Source organism: Pongo pygmaeus, chromosome X (genome assembly GCF_028885625.2).
Source record: "Pongo pygmaeus isolate AG05252 chromosome X, NHGRI_mPonPyg2-v2.0_pri, whole genome shotgun sequence".
NCBI lineage: Eukaryota > Metazoa > Chordata > Mammalia > Primates > Hominidae > Pongo > Pongo pygmaeus.
This window is the reverse complement of record NC_072396.2, coordinates 66,284,755-66,308,836: the sequence shown is the minus strand read 5'-3', so window position 1 is coordinate 66,308,836 and position 24,082 is coordinate 66,284,755. Positions and strand designations below refer to the sequence as shown.

At 39.4% G+C, this 24,082-nt stretch overlaps 1 protein-coding gene and 1 pseudogene across 1 annotated transcript in view; both read left to right on the top strand.

The window, feature by feature from the left end:
- LOC129024102 (uncharacterized) overlaps positions 1-5,248 on the top strand; it is a 37,673-nt gene extending 32,425 nt beyond the window's left edge. The window contains exon 2 of the mRNA XM_063660568.1: positions 1,629-5,248. Coding sequence (XP_063516638.1) covers positions 3,638-4,447 — 810 coding nt within the window. The 5' untranslated portion in view covers positions 1,629-3,637 and the 3' untranslated portion in view covers positions 4,448-5,248. The remainder of the gene's footprint in view (positions 1-1,628) is intronic.
- On the top strand, positions 3,935-22,245 carry LOC129024101 (chromobox protein homolog 1-like; annotated as a pseudogene).
- The last annotated feature ends 1,837 nt before the right edge of the window (positions 22,246-24,082 follow it).

Sequence of the window (24,082 nt, the reverse complement as noted above, 5' to 3'; positions counted from 1 at the left end):
TCTAACAGTGGGAACTACAGTCACTCAACTACAAAATTTAAATACAATGGGAATAATTGGATCCTGAGGTGGCAGGGGCAAAGTGGCAGCACTCAACCATCAAAGGCAAAGTAAGCATAGCTATCATAATGGACACTAGAGAAAAAGCAGTAATCAGAATAGTCTGACTCATGTAGAGCTCTGGGATTGGCTAATTAATCATGGTGTTCCTAGAAGTGAAACTGATAGGAAGCCTACTGCATTCCTACTTAATTTATGTAAGCAGAAAACTTCTAGGTAGAATGGACAAAAGACTAATTTGAATTGTAAAAACAGAAGCACGGCCCCTCAATCAATTTCCCAACTTGAGCCAGTTTAAATGCCCAGAACCCCTTGAATGAAGGGAAGTCCAGGACCCCTTGAGGAAAGGCTCCACTACACTACCGACAATATATGCTGTTAATCTTTCTCCCATCCTTCCCCAAGGAGACCTCCAGCCTTTTACCAGAGTAACTGTGCATTGGGGAAAGGGATCAGACATTTCAGGGACTACTGGACACTGGCTCTGAGCTGATGTTGATTCCAGGGGACCCATAACATCATTGTGGTCCTCTAGTTAAAGTAGGGGCTTATGGAGGTCAGGCAATTAATGGGGTTTTAGCTCAGGTCCAACTTACAGTGGGTCCAGTGAGTCCCCAGGCTCATCTGTGGTCATTTCTCCAGTGCCAGAATGCATAATTGGCATAGACGTACTTAGTAGCTGATAGAACCCCCTCATTAGCTCCATGACTGGTAAGGTGAGGGTTATTATGGTGGGAAAGGCCAAATGGAAGCCATTAGAGCTGCCTCTACCTAGCAAAATGGTAAATCAAAAACTATATTTCATCCCTGGAGGGATTGCGGAAATTAGTGCCACCATCAAGGACTTGAAAGATGCAGGGGTTGTGATTCCCACCACATCCCTGTTCAGCTCTCCTTTTTGGCCTATTGTGAAGGAAAAGTTAAATTTTAAATTTGAACTCAATTGAACATGGACACAAACAATGGTCACCAACTTCCGGAACAGGTTGTGTGAGCCCCTTGAGGTGTTCATTCGGCACTGTTTCAGAGAAACCTATATTAGTTATTGCAAAACAGTAGACAGTAGCAAAAAAAAAAGTTGACCTTTTTGTGTTCCTTGAGCCCAGTCATCAAGGGCCCTTGTGACTGGGCCTTGTACCAAACAACTCGTTACAAAAAGAGCTAGGGTCCTAGACTACACTGAAGCTTCATGAGACCTCGTCTGTGCACATGAGAGTGTCCAACTCTGGAGCCCAGGCTGTTGCTTCCCAGTCTGGTGGTGAATCCTCCATAGTCTGGTGAGTGCAGTGTCTGACTCTAGAGCCCAGGCTGTTGCTTCCCAATCTGGTGGTGAATCCTCCATAGTCTGGTGAGTGTAAATGTATATATATATATATCTTTTCCCTTCTCCCCTACCATTGCAATTTGCTTATTATATCAATTTGCCTATATTAATTTGCTTATTATATCATTTGCTTATTATATTATTTGCATATTATATCTGCATTGCCATTTACGTGAGATACAGCTTGTTTACTCTTAAAGGTACTGTGTGTGTGATTTTCTCCCCTTGTGCATTTCCCTCACAGAACACCTGTGCAGAAGACAGATGAATCTTGGAGAATGACAGTGGATTATCATAAGCTTAACCAAGTAGTGATTCCAATTGCAGCTGCTGTACCAGATGCAGCAGGTGGTTTTGTTTCTTGAGCATATTAACACATCTCCTGGTACCTGGTATGCAGCCATTGACTTGGCAAATGCCTTTTTCTCCATTCCTGTCCACAAAGCCCACTAGAAGCAATTTACCTTCAACTGGCAAGGCCAGCAGTATACCTTTACTGTCTTACATCAGGGGTATATCAACTATCTGTCTTTGTGACATAATCTTATTTGGAGAGAACTTGATTGCTTTTTGCTTCCACAAGATATCACACTGGTTCATTACATTATGACATTATGGTGATTGGATCCCGTGAGCAAGAAGTAGCAAACACACTGGACTTATTGGTGAGATATTTGCGTGCCAGAGGATGGGAAATAAATCCGACTAAAATTAAGGGACATTCTACCTTAGTGAAATTTCTAGGGGTCCAGTGGTGTGGGGCCTGTCAAGATATTCCTTCTAAGGTGAAGAATAAATTACTGCATTTGGTCCCTCCTACAACCAAGAAAAAGTCATAGTGCCTAGTGGATCTATTTGGATTTTGGAGGCAACACATTCCTCATTTGGGTGTGTTACTCTGGCCCATTTACTGAGTGACCCAAAAGGCTGCAGTTTTGAGTGGGGTCCAGAACAGGAGAAGGCTCTGCAACAGGTCCAGGCTGCTGTGCAAGCTGGTCTGCCACTTGGGCCATATGACCCAGCAGATCAAATGGTGCTTGAGGTGTCAGTGGCAGACAGGCATGCTGTTTGGATCCTTTGGCAGTCTCCAATAAGTGAATCATAGTAGAGACCTCTGAGATTTTAAAGCAAGGCCCTATCACCTTCTTCAGATAACTACTCTCCTTTTGAGAGACAGCTCTTGGCCCATTACTGGGCTTTGGTGGAAACTGAATGTTTGACTATGGGTCATCAAGTCACCATGCAACCTGAACTGTCTGTCATGAACTGGGTGCTTTCTGGCCCACCTACGTATAAAGTGCACCATGCACAGCAGCATTCCGTCATCAAATGAAAGTGGTATATACGTGATCAGGTTCGAGCAGGTCCTGAAGGCACAAGTAAGTTACACGAGGAAGTGGCTCAAATACCCATGGTCTCCACTCCTGTAACCCTGCCTTCTCTCCCCCGGCCTGCACCGATGGCCTCATGGGGAGATCCCTATGATCAGTTGACAGAGGAAGACAAAAGACTAGAGCTTGTTTCACACATGGTTCTGCATGATATGAAGGCACTACCCTAAAGTGGACAACTGCAGCACTGCAGCCCCTTTCTAGGACATCCCTGAAGGACAGTGGTGAAGGGAAATCTTCCCAATGGGCAGAACTTCGAGCAGTGCACCTGATTGTGCACTTTGCATGGAAGGAGCGATGGCCAGATGTGCGATTATAGACTGATTCCTGGGCTGTAGCCAGTGGTTTGGCTGGATGGTCAGGGACTTGGAAGGAGAATGATTGGAAAATGGGTGACAAAGAAATCTGGGGAAGAGGCATGTAAATGGACCACTCTGAATGGTCAAAAATGTTGAAGATATTTGTATCCCATGTGGCTACTCACTAACGGGTGACCTCAGCAGCGGAGGATTTTAATAATAAAGTGGATAGGATGACCCGTTCTGTGGACACGACTCACTCTCTTTCCCCAGCCACCCCTGCCATAGCCCAATGGGCCCATGAAAAAAGTGGCCGTGGTGGCAGGGATGGAGGTTACACATGGGCTCAGCAACATGCACTTCCACTCACCAAGGCTGACCTGGCTACAGCCACCACTGAGTGCCCAATTTGCTAACAGTGGAGGCCAACACTGAACCTTCTATATGGCAGCACTCCTCAGAGTGATCAGCCAGCTACCTGGTGGCAGGTTGATTATGTTGGACTCTTCCATTGTGGAAAGGGCAGAGGTTTGTCCTCACTGGAATAGACACTTACTCCAGATATGGGTTTGCCTATCCTGCACGCAATGCTTCTGCCAAGACTACCATCTGTGGACTCAAGGGAATGCCTTATCCACCATCATGGTACTCCACACAGCATTGCCTCTGACCAAGACACTCACTTTATGGCTAAAGAAGTGCAGCAGTGGGCTCCTGCTCATGAAATTCACTGGCCTTACCATGTTCCCCATCATGAGAATGGATTGGTGGAATGGTGGAATGGCCTTTTGAAGTCACAATTACAATGCCAACTAGATGACAATACTTTCCAGGGCTGGGGCAAAGTTCTCCAGAAGGCTATGTATGCTCTGAATGAGCGTCCAATATATGGTACTGTTTCTCCCATAGCCAGGATTCACGGGTCCAAGAATCAAGGGATGAAAGTGGAAGTGGCACCACTCACCATCATTCCTAGTGATCTACTAGCAAAATTTTTGCTTCCTATTCCCGTGACATTACTTTCTGCTGACCTAGAGGTCTTAGTTCCAGAGGGAGGAAGGCTGCCACCTGGAGACACAATGATTCCATTAAACTGGAAGCTAAGATTGCCACATGGACACTTTGGGCTCCTCCTGCCTTTAAGTCAACAGGCCAAGAAGGGAGTTAAAGTGTTGACTGCGGTGATTGACCCAGATTATCAAGATGAAATCAGTCTACTATTCCACAATGGAGGTAAAAAAGAGTATGCATGGAATACAGGAGATTCATTAGGGTGTCTTTTAGTGTTACCATTCCCTGTGACTAAGGTCAATGGGAAACTACAACAGCCCAATCCAACAGAACTACAAATGGCCCATATCCTTCAGGAATAAAGGCTTGGGTCACTCCACCAGGGGAAAAAAACATGACCTGCTGAGATGCTTGCTGAAGGAAAATGGAATACAGAATGGGTAGTAGAAGAAGGTAGTCATCAATACCAGCTACGACAATGTGACCAACTGCAGAAACGAGACTGTAATTGTCATGAGTATTTTCTCCTTCTTTTGTTAAAAACATGTTTGTGCATGTATACACTTGTACTAAAAAATCATTTTACTTCCTTTTTCTTTATCATGTGACATAAGATTTATTGACTTCATGTCAGCATTTAAGTATTATTAACTTTATGTGATAGTAGTTGTGTTGGGGATTGGTGAGTTTCCAGTTGTACAAAGGATAGTTGTATTATGTTAGGCATAATTATGACCTTACTATTGTCTTTATTTGAGGGTCTCAGGAGATGTGTATGGGTTCAAGTTGACAAGGGGTGGACTTGTGATGATTATACTGAGTTTCAACTTTATTTGATTGAAGGATACAAAATATTGACCCTGGGTGTATCTGTGAGGGTATTGCCAAAGGAGATTAAAATTTGAGTCAGTGGGCTGGGAAAGGCAGACCCACCCATAATCTTCGTGGGTACCATCTAATCAGCTGCCAGTATGACTAGAAGTTAAAACAGGCAGAAACATGTGAAAAGACTAGACTAGCCTAGCCTCACAGCCTACATTTTTTTCCCATGCTGGATGCTTCCTGCCCTCAAACATCGGACTCCAAGTTCTTCAGTTTTGGGACTCCGACTGGCTCTCCTTGCTTCTTAGATGCAGATGGCCTATTGTGGGACCTTGTGATCATGTGAGTTAAGGCTTAAAAAACTATATATATATGTATATATATATATAAAACTATATATATATATAAAACTGTGTGCGTGTGTGTATATATGTATATATGATTAGTTCTGTCCCTCTAGAGAACCCTGAGTAATACATGTGTTTCCAGCCTTTTAAAGAAATAAGGCAAATCATATTTATCACTTTTTTCTGTTGTTACAACAAACTCAAACTGGCTTAACTCATGTGTCATGATAATGTAAATTAAAATTTGTGAAACCAAAGAGAATTTTTAGTAACATTTGTAATATTACTTAGTGTACTTACTTTTATTTTACAAATTTACAGGTAACGTTGTATGCTTTTATTGTGTACAACATAGTTTTTAAGTAAATGTAAATTGTAGAATGATAAAATATATTCGATTAATGAATGATTTTATATTTTGACTATTGTGATAGTGCTGGGATAAACATGAGATGGCAGCTATTTACTTGACCCACTGATTTTAATTCCTTTCAATATATACCTAGTAGTGGGATTGCTGGACAATATGGCAGTTTTATTTTTAATTATTTGAGAGATGTTCATACTGCATGAGTCCTCTTTGCTCCACATTCTCATTAGTAGGTATATATTGTCTATTTGATAATGATCATTATGACTGGGATGAGGTGATATTTAACTGAGGTTTTTATTTGCATTTCTCAGATAATCAGTGATGTTGAACATTTTTTTGACATACCTGTTCTTCATTTGTATGTTTTTTATTGAGAAATTTCTATTCAGATTTTTTTTTCATTTTTACATCAGGTTATTTACTTGTTTGTTTTTTCCTATTGAGTTATTTGAGTTCCTTGTATATTCTGGATATTAGTATATTGTTGGATAAATTGTTTGCAAACATTTTTTCTTATTTGGTAGGTTGTCTCTTCACTCATTTGATTGGTTATTTTGTTACACTGAAGCTTTTTATTTTGATATGGTTCCATTTGTCTATTTTTGCATTTGTTACCAGTGCTTTTGAGGTTTTATCAAAAAGAATTTGCCCATACGAAAGTCATAAAACATTTCCCCTATGTTTTCTTCTGGAAGTTTCATAGTTTTAGATCTTACATTTAAGTCTTTAATACATTCTGAGTTAATTTTTGTAGATTCTGAAATATAGTGGTTTAATTTTATTCTTCTCTATGTAGATATCTAGTTTTCTCAACACCATTTGTTGAAGAGACTGTCCTTTCCCCATAACATGTTCTTGGCACCTTTGTCAAACATCAGTTGGTGTAAACTGTGTGAATTTATTTCTGGTCTCTCTATTCTTTTCCACTTGTCCATATGCCTTATTTTATGTCAATGCAATGATCTTTGCTTTGCTGTATTTTTGCAGTATACTCTGAAGTCAGGTTGTAGTATAAGGCCATTAACTTTTTTGGTTGTTATTAAAATTGATTTGGCTATTTAAGGACTTTTGTGGTTTCATATTAATTTTCAAAGGTTGTTTTCTATTTCTATGAAGAATGGCATTGGTGTTTAGATAGGGATTCATTAAATCTGTAAATCTTTTTAGGTAGTGTGAACATTTTAACAATATTAGCTCTTCCAATGCATGAACATAAGATAGACATTTATTTGTACATTTTTCAATTTTTCCATTAGTGTTGTAGAGTTTTAACTGCATCAATATTTAACCTACTTGGTTAAATTTATTCCTAGGCATTTTGCTTTACTGTATTTGTAAACTGGAAGAATTTATTGATTTCTTTTCAGATAGTTTGCTATCAGCATATAGAAATTCTACTAAATTTTGTATGTTGATTTTATAATCTGCAAATTTACTGAATTTATTTGTTGGTCTAACAGCTTTTCAGTGAAGTGTTTAGGATTTTGTATGCATAAGGACATATCATAAGCAAACAATGATAATTTAATTCTTCTTTGCAATTTGAATGCCTTTTTACGCTTGCCTAATTACTCTACTTAGGACTCCTAGTATTATATTAAATAGAAGTATTGAAAGTGGAAATCCTTGCCTTGTTCCAGTTCTTAGAGGAAAGGATTTCAACTTTTCCCCATTCAATATGAAATTAACTGTCAATTTGCAGTATATGGCCTTCACATTACGTTCATGTACATTTCTTCTATACATAATATGTTGAGTAATTTTTTATCATGAAGAAGGATGAATGTTGTCAAATGCTTTTTCTGCATCTATTGATATGATCATATAATTTTTGTCCTTTATTATTTTAATATGATGTATCACATTTATTGATTCACACATGTTGGACATACTCGCATTCCTGGAATAAATCTTACTTGATTATGGTGATGATCTTTTTATGTGTTGTGGAGTTTAGTTTGCTATTTCTTAATTTTTAATTTTAGGTTTAGAAGTACATGAACTGGTTTCCTATATAGGTAAGTTCATGTCATGGGTGTTTCTTATAAGGATTATTTTATCACCCAAGTACTAAGTCTAGTACCCAATGTTTATTTTTCCTAATTCTCTCCCTCCTCCTTCAAGGAGACCCTAGTATCTGTTGTTCCCCTCTTTGGGTTATTGAATTTTCATTATTTGCCTCCCACTTATAATTGGGATCACATGGTATTTGCTTTTCTGTTTCTGGATTACTTTGCTAAAAATCATGGCCTCCAGTTCCATTCTTCTTCCTACAAAGGAAATTATTTCATTCTTTTTATGGCTGCATAGTATTTAATGGTGCATACGTAACACATTTTCTTTATCTGGTCTACAATAGATGGGCATTTAAGTTGATTCCATGTCTTTACTATTGTGAATAGTGCTGCAATGACAAATAATAGTTCTTGTTTTAGCTCTTTGAGAAATTGCCATGCTGCTTTATTTTTATTTTATTTTATTTGTTTCTTTTTCAATATTGTTTATCTTATGCATTTTTAAATTATACTTTAAGTTCTAGGGTACATGTGCACAATGTGCAGGTTTATTACATATGTATACATGTGCCATGTTGGTGTACTTCACCCATTAACTCGTCATTTACATTAGGTATATCTCCTAATGCTATCCCTCCCCACTCTCACCACCCCATGACAGGCCCCAGTGTGTGATGTTCCCCTTCCTGTGTCCAAGTGTTCTCATTGCTCAATTCCCACCTATGAGTGAGAGCATGCAGTGTTTGGTTTTCTGTCCCTGTGATAGTTTGCTGAGAATGATGGTTTCCAGCTTCATCCATGTCCCTACAAAGGACATGAACTCATCCTTTTTTATGGTTGCATAGTATTCCATGATGTATATGTGCCATGCTGCTTTCTACAATGGCTGAACTAATTTACACTCCCACTAAGAGTGTATACACAGTTCTGTTTCTCTGCAAACTCACTAGAATCTTTTTGTTTTTTTTTGACATTTTACTAATAGCCATTCTGATGAGATCGAGTGTGTTCAGAGTGGTATGGCCACTGACAGCACTAGATAGCTCATCAAGACAGAAAATCAACAAAGAAACAATGGATTTAAACTATAACCTAGAACAAATAGACTTAACAGATATTTGACAGAACATTACACCCAACAACTATAGAATATACATTCTATTCAGCAGCACTTGGAACATTCTCTAATATAGACCATATTATGGGCCACAAAACAAGTCTCAATACATTTAAGAAAATTAAAATTAAAACTATACCAAGTACTATTTCAGACACCAGTGGAATAAAACTGGAAATCAACTCCAAAAGGAACACTCAGAACCGTGAAAATACATGAAAATTAAACAACGTGCTCCTGAATAATCATTGGGTTAATAATGAAATCAAGATGGAAACTAAAAAAATTCTTAGAACTGAATGATAATAGTGACACAACCAATCAAAAGCTCTGGGATACAACAAAGGTTGTGCAAAGAGGAAAGTTCATAGCCTTAAATGCCTACATTAAAAATTATGAAAGAGGGAGGAGCCAAGATGGCGAATAGGAACAGCTCCAGTCTACAGCTCCCAGCCTGAGTGACGCAGAAGACGGGTGATTTCTGCATTTCCATCTGAGGTACCGGGTTCATCTCAATAGGGAGTGCCAGATGGTGGGCGCAGGTCAGTGGGTGCGCGCACCGTGCACGAGCCGAAGAAGGGCGAGGCATTGCCTCACTCGGGAAGTGCAAGGGGTCAGGGAGTTCCCTTTCCTAGTCAAAGAAAGGGGTGACAGACGGCACCTGGAATATCGGGTCACTCCCATCCGAATACTGCGCTTTTCCAATGGACGTAAAAAACGGCGCACCAGGAGATCATATCCCACACCTGGCTCAGAGGGTCCTATGCCCACGGAGTCTCGCTGATTGCTAGCACAGCAGTCTGAGATCAAACTGCAAGGTGGCAGCGAGGCTGGGGGGGGGGGACCCGCCATTGCCTAGGCTTGCTTAGGTAAACAAAGCAGCCATGAAGCTCGAACTGGGTGGAGCCCACCACAGTTCAAGGAGGCCTGCCTGCCTCTGTAGGCTCCACCTCTGGGGGTAGGGCACAGACAAACAAAAAGCAGTAACCTCTGCAGACTAAAATGTCCCTGTCTGACAGCTTTGAAGAGAGCAGTGGTTCTCCCAGCACGCAGCTGGAGATCTGAGAATGGGCAGACTGCCTCCTCAAGTGGGTCACTGACCCCTGACCCCAGAGCAGCCTAATTGGGAGGCACCCCCCAGCAGGGGCAGACTGACACCTCACACAGCCGGGTACTCCAACAGACCTGCAGCTGAGGGTCCTGTCTGTTAGAAGGAAAACTAAGAAACAGAAAGGACATCCACACCAAAACCCATCTGTACATCACCATCATCAAAGACCAAAAGTAGATAAAACCACAAAGATGGGGAAAAAACAGAGCAGAAAAACTGGAAACTCTAAAAAGAGCACCTCTCCTCCTCCAAAGGAACGCAGCTCCTCACCAGCAATGGAACAAAGCTGGACGGAGAATGACTTTGATGAGCTGAGAGAAGAAGGCTTCAGACGATCAAATTACTCTGAGCTATGGGAGGATATTCAAACCAAATGCAAAGAAGTTGAAAACTTTGAAAAAAATTTAGAAGAATGTATAACTAGAATAACCAATACAGAGAAGTGCTTAAAGGAGCTGATGGAGCTGAAAACCAAGGCTCGAGAACTATGTGAAGAATGCAGAAGCCTCAGGAGCCGATGCGATCAAATGGAAGAAAGGGTGTCACCGATGGAAGATGAAATGAATGAAATGAAGCGAGAAGGGAAGTTTAGAGAAAAAAGAATAAAAAGAAACGAGCAAAGCCTCCAAGAAATGTGGGACTATGTGAAAAGACCAAATCTACTTCTGATTGGTGTACCTGAAAGTGACGGGGAGAAAGGAAACAAGTTGGAAAACACTCTGCAGGATATTATCCAGGAGAACTTCCCCAATCTAGCAAGGCAGGCCAACATTCAGATTCAGGAAATACAGAGAACGCCACAAAGATAATCCTCGAGAAGAGCAACTCCAAGACACATAATTGTCAGATTCACCAAAGTTGAAATGAAGGAAAAAATGTTAAGGGCAGCCAGAGAGAAAGGTCGTGTTACCCTCAAAGGGAGGCCCATTAGACTAACAGTGGATCTTTTGGCAGAAAGTCTATAAGCCATAAGAGAGTGGGGGCCAATATTCAACATTCTTAAAGAAAATAATTTTCAACCCAGAATTTCATATCCAGCCAAACTAAGCTTCATAAGTGAAGGAGAAATAAAATCCTTTACAGACAAGCAAATGCTGAGAGATTTTGTCACCACCAGGCCTGCCCTAAAAGAGCTCCTGAAGGAAGCGCTAAACATGGAAAGGCACAACCGGTACCAGCCACTGCAAAATCATGCCAAAATGTAAAGACCATCGAGACCAGGAAGAGACTGCATCAACTAACGAGCAAAATAACCAGCTAACATCATAATGACAGGATCAAATTCACATATAACAATGTTAACTTTAAATGTAAATGGACTAAATGCTCCAATTAAAAGACACAGACTGGCAAATTGGATAAAGACTCAAGACCCATCAGTGTGCTGTATTCAGGAAACCCATCTCACGTGCAGAGACACACATAGGCTCAAAAAAAAGGATGGAGGAAGATCTACCAAGCAAATGGAAAACAAAAAAATGCAGGGTTTGCAATCCTAGTCTCTGATAAAACAGACTTTAAACCAACAAAGACCAAAAGAGACAATGAAGGCCATTACATAATGGTAAAGGGATCCATTCAACAAGAAGAGCTAACTGTCCTAAATATATATGCACCCAATACAGGAGCACCCAGATTTATAAAGCAAGTCCTTAGTCATGTACAAAGAGACTTAGACTCCCACACATTAATAATGGGAGACTTTAACACCCCACTGTCAACATTAGACAGATCAATGAGACAGAACATCAACAAGGATACCCAGGAATTGAACTCAGCTCTGCACCAAGCGGGCCTAATAGACATCTACAGAACTCTCCACCCCAAATCAACAGAATATACATTCTTTTCAGCACCACACCACACCTCTTCCAAAATTGACCACATAGTTGGAAGTAAAGCTCTCCTCAGTAAATATACAAGAACAGAAATTATAACAAACTATCTCTCAGATCACAGTGCAATCAAGCTAGAACTCAGGATTAAGAATCTCACTCAAAACCACTCAACTACATGGAAACTGAACAACCTGCTCCTGAATGACTACTGGGTACATAATGAAATGAAGGCAGAAATAAAGATGTTCTTTGAAACCAACGAGAACAAAGACACAACATACCAGAATTGCTGGGACACATTCAAAGCAGTGTGTAGAGGGAAATTTATAGCACTAAATGCCCATAAGAGAAAGCAGGAAAGATCCAAAACTGACACCCTAACATCACAATTAAAAGAACTAGAGAAGCAAGAGCAAACACATTCAAAAGCTAGCAGAAGGCAAGAAATAACTAAAATCAGAGCAGAACTGAAGGAAATAGAGACACAAAAAACCCTTCAAAAAATTCATGGATCCAGGAGGTGGTTTTTTGAAAGGATCAACAAAATTGATAGACCGCTAGCAAGATTAATAAAGAAAAAAGAGAGAAGAATCAAATAGATGCAATAAAAATGATAAAGGAGATATCACCACCGATCCCACAGAAACACAAACTACCATCAGAGAATACTAGAAACACCTCTATGCAAATAAACTAGAAAACCTAGAAGAAATGGATAAATTCCTCGACACATACAGTCTTCCAAGACTAAACCAGGGAGAAGTTGAATCTCTGAATAGACCAATAACAGGAGCTGAAATTGTAGCAATAATCAATAGCTTACCAATCAAAAAGAGTCCAGGACCACATGGATTCACAGCCGAATTCTACCAGAGGTACAAGGAGGAACTGGTACCATTCCTTCTGAAACTATTCCAATCAATAGAAAAAGAGGGAATCCTCCCTAACTCATTTTATGGGGCCAGTATCATCCTGATACCAAAGCCTGGCAGAGACATAACCAAAAAAGAGAATTTTAGACCAATATCCTTGATGAACATTGACGCAAGAATCCTCAATAAAATACTGGCAAACAGAATCCAGCAGCACATCAAAAAGCTTATCCACCATGATCAAGTGGGCTTCATCCCTGGGATGCAAGGCTGGTTCAATATATGCAAATCAATCAATGTAATCCAGCATATAAACAGAACAAAAGTAAAAACCACATGATTATCTCAATAGATGCAGAAAAGGCCTCCGACAAAATTCAACAACACTTCATGCTAAAAACTCTCAATAAACTAGTTATTGATGGGATGTATCTGAAAATAATAAGAGCTATCTATGACAAACCCACAGCCAATATCATACTGAATAGGCAAAAACTGGAAGCATTCCCTTTGAAAACTGGCACAAGATGGGGATGACCTCTCTCACCACTTCTATTCAACATTGTGTTGGAATTTCTGGCCGGGGCAATCAGGCAGGAGAAGGAAATAATGGGTCAAATAGGAAAAGAGGAAGTCAAATTGTCCCTGTTTGCAGATGACATGATTGTATATCTAGAAAACCCCATTGTCTCAGCTCAAAGTCTCCTTAAGCTGATAAGCAACTTCAGCAAAGTCTCAGGATACAAAATCAATGTACGAAAATCACAAGCATTCTTATACACCAACAACAGACAAACAGAGAACCAAATCATGAGTGAACTCCCATTCACAATTGCTTCAAAGAGAATAAAATACCTAGGAATCCAACTTACAAGGGACATGAAGGACCTCTTCAAGGAGAACTACAAACCACTGCTCAAGGAAATAAAAGAGGATACAAACAAATGGAAGAACATTCCATGCTCATGGATAGGAAGAATCAATATCGTGAAAATGGCCATACTGCCCAAGGTAATTTACAGATTCAATGCCATCCCCATCAAGCTACCAATGACCTTCCTCAGAGAATTGGAAAAATCTACTTTAAAGATCATATGGAACCAAAAAACAGCCTGCATCACCAAGTCAATCCTAAGCCAAAAGAACAAAGCTGGAGGCATCACACTACCTGACTTCAAACTATACTACAAGGATACAGTAACCAAAACAGCATGGTACTGGTACCAAAATAGAGATGTAGATCAATGGAACAGAACAGAGCCCTCAGAAATAATGCCACATATCTACAACTATCTGATCTTTGACAAACCTGAGAAAAACAAGCATTAGGGAAAGGATTCCCTATTTAATAAATGGTGCTGGGAAAACTGGCTAGCCATATGTAGAAAGCTGAAACTGGATCCCTTCCTTACACTTTATACAAAAATCAATTCAAGATGGATTAAAGACTTAAATGTTAGACCTAAAACCATAGAAACCCTAGAAGAAAACCTAGGCATTACCATTCAGGACATAGGCATGGGCAAGAACTTCATGTCTAAAACACCAAAAGCAATGGCAATAAAAGCCAAAATTGACAAATGGGATCTAATTAAACTAAAGAGCTTCTGCACAGCAAAAGAAACTACCATCAGAGTGAACAGGCAACCTACAAAACAGGAGAAAATTTTTGCAACCTACTCATCTGACAAAGGGCTAATATCCAGAATCTACAATGAACTCCAACAAATTTACAAGAAAAAAACAACAACCCCATCAAAAAGTGGGCAAAGGACATGAACAGACACTTCTCAAAAGAAGACATTTATGCAGCCAAAAAACACATGAAAAAATGCTCACCATCACTGGCCATCAGAGAAATGCAAATCAAAACCACAATGAGATACCATCTCACACCAGTTAGAATGGCAATCATTAAAAAGTCAGGAAACAACAGGTGCTGGAGAGGATGTGGAGAAATAGGAACACTTTTACACTGTTGGTGGGACTGTAAACTAGTTCAACCATTGTGGAAGTCAGTGTGGCGATTCCTCAGGGATCTAGAACTAGAAATACCATTTGACCCAGCCATCTCATTACTGGGTATATACCCAAAGGACTATAAATCATGCTGCCATAAAGACACATGCACACGTATATTTATTGCGGCTCTATTCACAATAGCAAAGACTTGGAATCAACCCAAATATCCAACAATGATAGACTGGATTAAGAAAATGTGGCACATATACACCATGGAATACTATGCAGCCATAAAAAATGATGAGTTCATGTCCTTTATAGGGACATGGATGAAATTGGAAATCATCATTCTCAGTAAACTATCGCAAGATCAAGAAAACAAACACTGCATATTCTCACTCATAGGTGGGAATTGAACAATGAGAACACGTGGACACAGGAAGGGGAACATCACACTCTGGGGACTGTTGTGGGGTGGGGGGAGGGGGGAGGGATAGCGTTGGGAGATATACCTAATGCTAGATGACGAGTTAGTGGGTGCAGTGCACCAACATGGCACATGTATACATATGTAACTAACCTTCACGTTGTGCACATGTACCCTAAAACCTAAAGTAAAATAATAATAAATAAATTAATTAATTAAAAAATTATGAAAGAGCACACATAGGTAATCTAAGGTACCACTCAAGGAACTAGATCAACAGGAACAAATCAAACCCAAACCCAGTAGAAGGAAAGAAATAACAAAGATCAGAGCAGAACTAAATCAAACTGGAATTTAAAAAATACAAAAAATAAATTTAAAAAAGCTGGTTCCTTGGAAAGATAAATGAAATTGATAGGTCATTAGTGAGATTAACCAAGAAAAGAAGAGAAAAACCCAAATAAGCTCAATTAGAAGTGAAAATGGAAATATTACAACTGATACCACATGAACACCTTTATGCATACAAACTAGAAAATATAGAAGATATGGTAAATCCTGGTAATATACAACACTCTTAGATTAAACCAGGAAGAAATAGAATCTCTGAACTGACCAACAATAAGCAGTGAGATTGAAATGGTAATAAAAAAATGCCAACAAAAAAGTCCAGGACCAGACAGATTCACAGCTGAATTTCATCAGACATTCAAAGAAGAATTGGTACCAATTCTATTGACATTATTCCAAAAGATAAAGAGGAATTTCTTCCTAAATCATTTTATGAAGCCAGTATCACCCTAATACCAAAATCAGGAAAAGACATAACAGAAAAAGAAAACAACAGATCAATATCCATGATGAACATAGATGCAAACATTCTCAACAAAATATAGCTAACCAAATCCAACAGCATATCAGAAAGATAATCCACCATGATCAAGTTGGTTTCATACCAGGGATGCAGGGATGGTTTAACATACACAAGTCAATAAATGTGATAAACCATATAAACAGAATTACAAACAAAAATCACATGATCATCTCAATAGATTAAAAAAAAATTGGCAAAATTCAGCATCTGTTTATAATTAAAACGCTCAGCAAAATCAGCATAGAAGGGACATACTTAAAGATAATATAACCCATCTATGACAAACCCACAGCCAACATTATACTGAACAAAGAAAAGTTGAAAGCATTCCCCCTGAGAATTGGATCAAGACAAGGATACCCACCTTCACCACTTCTATTCAACAGAGTACTGGATATCCTAGCCAGAGCAGTCAGACAAGAGAAAGAAATAAAGGGAATCCAAATCAGTAAAGAGGAAGTCAACCTGTCACTGTTTGCTGATGATATGATCATATACCTAGAAAACCCTGAAGACTCATCCAAAAAGCTCCAAGAACTGATAAATGAATTTAGCAAAATTTCTGGATACAAAATTAATGTACACAAATCAGTAGCACTGCTATACAGCAACAGCTACCAAGCTGAGAATCAAATCAAGAACTCAATCCATTTTACAATAGCTGCAAAAAAAAAAAAAAAAAAGAAAAAGAAAAGAAAATACTTAGAAATATACCTAACCCGGGAGGTGAAAGATCTCTACAAGGAAAACTATAAAACCCTGCTGAAATAAATCACAGAGAATGCAAACAAATGAAAACACATCCCATGCTCATGGATGGGAGGAATCAATATTGTGAAAATAACCATACTTCCAAAAGCAGTCTACAAATTCAATTCAACTCCCATCAAAATACGACCATCATTCTTCACAGAACTAGAAAACTCAGTCCTAAAATTCATATGGAACCAAAACTAGCCAAAGCGAGACAAAGAAAAAAAAAACTGGAGGCATCACATTATGATTCAAATTATAGTACAAGTCTGTAGTCACCAAAACAGCATGGTACTGCTAAAAAAATAGGCAGATGCGGTCGGGCGCGGTGGCTCACACCTGTAATCCCAGCACTTTGGGAGGCCGAGGCGGGCGGATCACAAGGTCAGGAGATCAAGACCATCCTGGCTAACATGGTGAAACCCCGTCTCTACTAAAAAATACAAAAAATTAGCGGGGCGCCATGGCGGGTGCCTGTAGTCTGAGCTACTCAGGAGGCTGAGGCAGGAGAATGGCGTGAACCTGGGAGGCGGAGCTTGCAGTGAGCTGAGATCGCGCCACTGCACTCCAACCTGGGTGACAGAGCGAGACTCCGTCTCAAAAAAAAAAAAAAAAAAAAAAATAGGCAGATGCACCAATGGACTAAAATAGAAAACCCAGAAATATAGCCAAATATATACAAATATCTACAGCCAACAGATCTTTGACAAAGCAAACAAAAACAAAAACATGAAGTGAGAAAGGACACCATATTCGACAAATAGTGCTGGTATAATTGGCAAGCCTCACGTAGAAAAGTAAAACTGAATCCTCCTCTGTCACCTTATAAAAAAATCAACTCAAGATGGATCAAAGACTTAAATGTAAGACCTAAAAACATAAAAATTTTAGAAGATAACATTGAAAAAACTCTTCTAGACATAGTGTTAGGCAAAGACTTCATGACCAAGAACACCAAAGCAAATGCAACGCAAACAAACATAAATAGATGGGACTTAGTTAAACTAAAAAGCTTCTGCACAGCTAAAGAAATAATCAGCAAAGTAAACAGACGACCCCCAGAGTGGAGAAAATCTTTGCAAACTATGCATCTGACAAAGGACGAACATCCAGAATCTATAAGGAACTCAAACAAATCAGCAAGAAAAAAATCATTTCATCAAAAAGTGTGCGAAGGACATAAATAGACAATTCTCAAAAGAGGATATACAAATGGCCAGCAAACATATTCAAAAAATGCTCAACATCACTGATTATCAGGGAAATGCAAATCAAAACCACAATGCCATACCACCTAATTCCTACAAGAATGGGCATATTAAAAAAAAATTAGATGTTGACATGGATGTAGTGAAAAGGGAACACTTTTACACTGCTGGTGGGAATGTAAACTAGCAAAACCACTGTGGAAAACAGTGTGAAGGTTCCTTAAAGAATTAAAAGTAGATCTACCATTTGATCCAGCAATCCCACTCCTGGGTATCTATCCAGAGGAAAAGAAGTCACTTTTCAAAAAAGATACTTTCACGTGCATGTTTATTGCAGCACATTTCTAAATTGTAAAAATATGGAACCAATTCAAATGCCCATCAATCAATGAGTAAATAAAGAAAATGTGGTATGTATATGTATATATGTATATATATGTGTGTATATATGTATGTGTGTGTGTATGTGTGTGTATATATATATATATATGCCATGGAATACTACTCAGCAATAAAAGGAATGAAACAATGGCATTAGCAGCAACTTGGAGACCATTATTCTCAGTGAAGTAGCTCAGGAATGGAGAACCAAACATTGTTCTCATTCATAAGTGGGAGCTAAGCTACGAGGACACAAAGCCATAAGAATGATACAATGGTCTTTGGGGACTCAGGGAAAAGGGTGGGAGGGGGTGAAGGATAAAAGACTACACATTGGGTACAATGTTCACTACTCAGGTGATGGGTGCACCAAAATCTCAGAAATCACCAGTAAATAAGTTATTCTTGCATACAAACACCACCTATTTCCCCAAAACTATTGAGATTAAAAATAAATAAGTAAAATTACATTAACTGGCCTTCTAGTGGTACACACAAAAAATAGCCATTCTGACTAATGTGAGATGGCATCTCATTGTGGTTTTGATTTGTGTTTCTCTAACGATTAGTGATATTGAACTTTTTTTTCACATGCTTGTTGGTCACATGTATGTCCTTTTTGAAAACTGTTCATGGCTTTTGACCATTTTTTAGTGGAGTTCTGTGTTTTTTTTCTTGTAAACATGTTTGTTTCTTATGGATGCTGAATATTAGAACTTTGTCAGATGCATAGTTTGCAAATGTTTTATCTGATTCTGTATGTTGTCTGTTTACTCTACTGAATCTCTTCTCTGAAGAAGCCCTTTACTTAAAATAGATTCCATTTTTCTGCTTTTGATGCAATTGATGTCTTAGTCATGAAATATTTGCTAGTGCCTATGTCCAGAATAGTATTGCCTAGGTTGCGTCCCAAAGTTTTTATACTTTTGGATTTCACATGTAAGTATTTTATCCATCTTGAGTTTAATTTTGTATATGGTGTAAGGAAGGGGCCAAGTTTCAATTTTCTGCATATGGCTAACCAGTCATCCCAGCACCATTTATTGAATAGAGAGTCATTTCCCCATTGCTTCTTTTTGTCCTCTTTGTCAAAGATCAGGTGGTTGCAGGTGTGGTCTTATTTTTCTGCTCTCTGTTCTGTTTCATTGGTCTATGTGTCTGTTTCTGTACCAGTACCATGCTGTTTGGGCTAGTGTAGCCCCCTAGTATAGTTTGAAGTTAGGTAACGTGATACTTCCAGCTTTGTTCTATTTGCTTAAGATTGCCTTGGCTACTTGAGCATTTTTGGTTCCATATGAATTTTAAAATAGCTTTTTTCTAGTTTTGTGAAGAATGTCCCTTATAGTTTGATAGGAATAGCACTGAATCTGTAAATAGCATTGGGCAGTTTGGCCGTTTTAATATTGATTCTTCCTATCCATGAGCATGAAATATTTTTCCATTTGCTTGTGTCATCTCTGATTTCTTTATAGAAGGCAGAAAAAAGAGTGAAGCTAGCATATCTGGTGAAAGAAATATCTAAGTAGCAAAGCATTCAGTCTGCTGTATGGCTACTTTTAACTGCTTATATAAAATAAGAGAGGAAAGAGATAATATAAAAACAGAATTTATAATTTTAAAAGAAAGCATAGTAGAAAGAATTAGAAAATTTGCAGCCTAGTCATATGGTGGTGAATGAAAGAGCATTTTTAGTAGAGGAAACCAAGGGTGTGACCAAGTGACCTATTGATAAGATTAGTATGGATAGAATAAAGCCAGGGGCTATTCATCAGAATAGTGGGAGAAAACCCTAAGTTATTTCAGAGATATTTGATGTGGCCCCTCCCATCACAGGCCCAGAGCTCTAGGAGGGCAGAATTTGTTTAGGGGATGGGTCCCTGCTTTAATTGCCTCAGATGTCTGCTCCCAGCATTTCAGAAATGCAGCAGTGTTCAGCCACCCCAGCTATGGCTCAAATGGCCTCAGGTGGTTTGGCCTGCTACTCTGGAAGGTGCAAGTCATAAACTTTGGCAGCATCTATGTGGTGCTAATACTGAAGATATGCAGCATGCAAAAACTGTCGGAGGATGGATTTCTTCATTTTGATTTCAAAGGATGTCACAGACAGCCTGAGGAGCAAGGAAGAGATGTCACAAAAGAAAAGACACCAAAGAGAGCCTTCACCAAGGCAATGCCTAGGGGATCCATGGGAGCAAGGCCATTGCAGGGAGTCCCCACTAGGATAATGCCTAATGGAGTCTTGGGAGCAGCACTACCACAAAGACCCCAGAATTACGGAGCTATTAATGTGCAAAGCCAACTCAGGAGAGCTTAACTGTGGGATGAGTCCAGCAATGTGGTGTGTGTGGGGCTTCCTTAAGGCCTTGAGGTCACAACACCCACACCAGTGTGCACAGGTTGTATGCGTGCAGTCAAAGGAGATTATTCTTTGGCTTTAAGACTGAATATGTTTTTTCCTGTTGGGGTTTGGACTTACTTGAGACTTGTAATTATTTTCACTTTGCCCATTTTCCTTTTTGATATATGAATATCTGTCATATGTCTGTCCAACCATTTTATTTTTGAAATAGATAACTTGTTTAATTTCACAGGCTAACAACTGGAAGAAATTTGCCTCAAGATGAATTGTGAATTGAGTCTCACTCATATCTGATTCAGATGAGACTCTGAACTTAGGACTTTTGAGTTGGTGCTAGAAAGAGTTAAGACTTTGGGGCTATTGATATAGAATGAGTGTAGTTTGCATGTGAGAAGGACATAAATATTGAGGGGTGGGTTAGAACGCAATGGCTGAAATGTGCCACAAATATCATATGATGGAAACTTAACCCTCAAATTCATATATTGATTGGAGGTAGATCCTTTGGGAAGTAATTAGTATTAAATACAGTTGTCAGGGTGAGGCCTTCATGATGGAACTGGTGCCTTTGTGAGTACAGAAAGAGAAACTGAACCGACATGGACATTCTTGCTCTCTTTCCATGTGACGCCTTTCACCATATCACAACGCAGCTGGAAGGCCCTCACCAGATATCAACACCATGGCTCTTGGAGTTCCCAGCCTCCAGAACCATAAGCTAAATGAACTTATTTTCTTTATAAATTACCAAGTCATAGGTATTCAGTTATAGCATAGAAAATGGACTAAGACAAGTTCGGCTGAGGGGAGGGCCATTGGCTGGGGCCTGCGGTATGCCACTTCAGTGAGGGACTCCACTGTGGCCACCTGGCTTGCTGCCTTCCTGGGTGCCACTCCCCCAGGTGACTCAATGCGACGTGCCAGTAGCACAGCACCAATTCCTCTTGGGCTCTTGGGCGCTTCTCTGAGCAGTGTCACCCTTTACACCAGAAAGCTGGTGGGCACTAGGGGAAAAAACAAAACAAGAAGAAAGTGGAGGAAGTGCTAGAAGAGGAGGAAAAGGAATATGTGGTGGAAAAAGTTCTCGACTGTGGAGTGGTAAAGGGCAAAGTGGAGTACCTCCTAAAGTGGAAGGGGTACTCAGATGAGGATAACACATGGGAGCCAGAAGAGAACCTGGATTGCCTCGACCTCATTGCTGAGTTTCTGCAGTCACAGAAAACAGCACATGAGACAGATAAATCAGAGGGAGGCAAGCACATAGCTGATTCTGATTCTGAAGATAAGAGAGAGGAGAGCAAACCAAAGAAGAAGAAAGAAGAGTCAGAAAAGCCACGAGGCTTTGCTTGAGGTTTGGAGCCGGAGCGGATCATTGGAGCTACAGACTCCAGTGGAGAGCTCATGTTACTGATGAAATGGAAAAACTCTGATGAGGCTGACCTGGTCCCTGCCAAGGAAGTCAATGTCAAGTGCCCACAGGTTGTCATATCCTTCTATGAGGAAAGGCTGACGTGGCATTCCTACCACTCGGAGGATGATGACAAAAAAGATGACAAGAATTAACGCTCCTGAGTACCAGCCCCTGTCACATCTGACTGTGGGTTTCAAGTGGGAAGGGAAGAAGTTCTACTTGTCTTGACACCATAGAGGTGGCTTGAGAAGATGTCCTTTGAAGAGCCAGTATAGTTGTTGTGCCCTGCAGCAGCCCAAGTGCTTTAAAGCCATTTCAAGCTGTATAGTTTCAAGCTGTATAGTTCCCCATCCCAGTGGAGGGGAAAGGGGATAAATGTATCAAGGCCACCTTTTCTGCACTTTGCTGTGAAAAGCAAAGGGCCTTCTATGAAGGACAAAACTTGCAGAATTGGGTGTGTGGGAGAGCAAAAAAATACTGTAGATCTTCAAAGAGCATCTCCACAACAGACAGCCTTCTTCCCAATAGCGTTAACTGCATTTTTACAGCTTAGCATGTGTGTAGTTTTTGGCTATTACTGGTGTATTATTTGGGGGAGGGAGGGATGGGGAGGGGAGAAAGGGAGATGGGTAGCATCACTTAGATTAACATTTGGGGCCTGATAGGGGAAATGGTGAAGCAATGGAAAAGAACAGACAACTAATGATTTGCTTCTATGTCCAGAATATTTTACCTTTAAAAAAAAGTCATTGGCACCATAAATAAAGACTGTGAGAGACTGTTTAAAAGCTGTGAATGTCTGAAACCTATAAGCCAAGGTGTTCCCTGCCTAAACTTATTGCTGTTCCCACAAAGGACTAAGCCTGTTCATAAGTTGCCAAAGTTGCCATTTTGGAGATGGAAATTGACAAGGAGGGAAGGTCTTTTATTGGAGAGTATACAGTACAAGCAGATCATTCTGTCTTAGAGGTGCTAATTCCTGAAATTAGAAGACCCGTTCTTTTCCAGTAATGAAGTTATAAATATCAGCTTGTTCATCCAAGACACTGGCTGAGGTGTTAGGGAAGAGGAAGAGAGTGGTAGAGGAGATAAGACAGTAGGGAAAGACAAGGGCCCATGCTTTTAGTGGGGAAAACTCTTGGAGCCATTTTTAGTGGGGAGAACTCTGGGAGCCATTCTCTTTTTTGAGCTTTGAACACTGAAACCATTGTTGGCAGGGTTCAGTCACTGGCAGCACAAGTTTCACTGAGTTGATCCAAGAGTTTAGTGATTTCAAAAGCCTTGGTCTCAGGCTTTTCATAATCTCTCAGGAGAAGATTAAACTTTCATATGAAAACAAATTTTCATATTTCACTTTAACACACACACACACGCACACACACAAAAACAATTTTTTAAGAAATCCTAAGAAGTAACATACCCAAAATGCTCTGTCTTGAGTCATGAGATCCATCAGTTCTTGATATTTTCTAGACTTGCATCTAGAGCTACACTGTAAAATTCTTTTAGGCATGTGTTAGATTTCTGTGTAAACTTTGTTTAAATGTAAACTTCATACTACACTGTCAGTTTTTGTCTTAATAAAACTATAGATTTATAATCCCTGAAAAAAAAGAAAATGGACTAAGACAACCATTTAATATAATACTTCATGTGTTGTTTATTAATGTCTTTTATCAAGTAGAGAGACTTTCCTGATATTCTAAGCTTGCTAAGAGATTTTATAATGAATGGGCTCTGTATTTTGTCTTATGTCTTCTCTGCATCTATTAAGATGCTCATTTAATATTTTTGCTGTGTAGTATTAAGGTGTTGTGTTTTATTAATTAAATTTGAGGCAATTAGTGCAACCATGCATTACTATAATTAATATAACTTGACAATGATGTATTATTTTCTGTATATACTATTTAATTCCCTTTATATACTGATGTGTTATTTTCTTTACACACTGTTGTATTTTGTTAAAGATTTTTGCATCTCTATTAATGAAGGATATTGAAGTGTAGTTCTTCTTCATTGACATGCCTTAGTCTGGCTTTGGTGTCAGAATGATATTGGCCTCATAAAGAGTTGAGAAATATTCTGTACTCATGTATTTCTGAAAAAAAGTTTGTTGAGTAATGG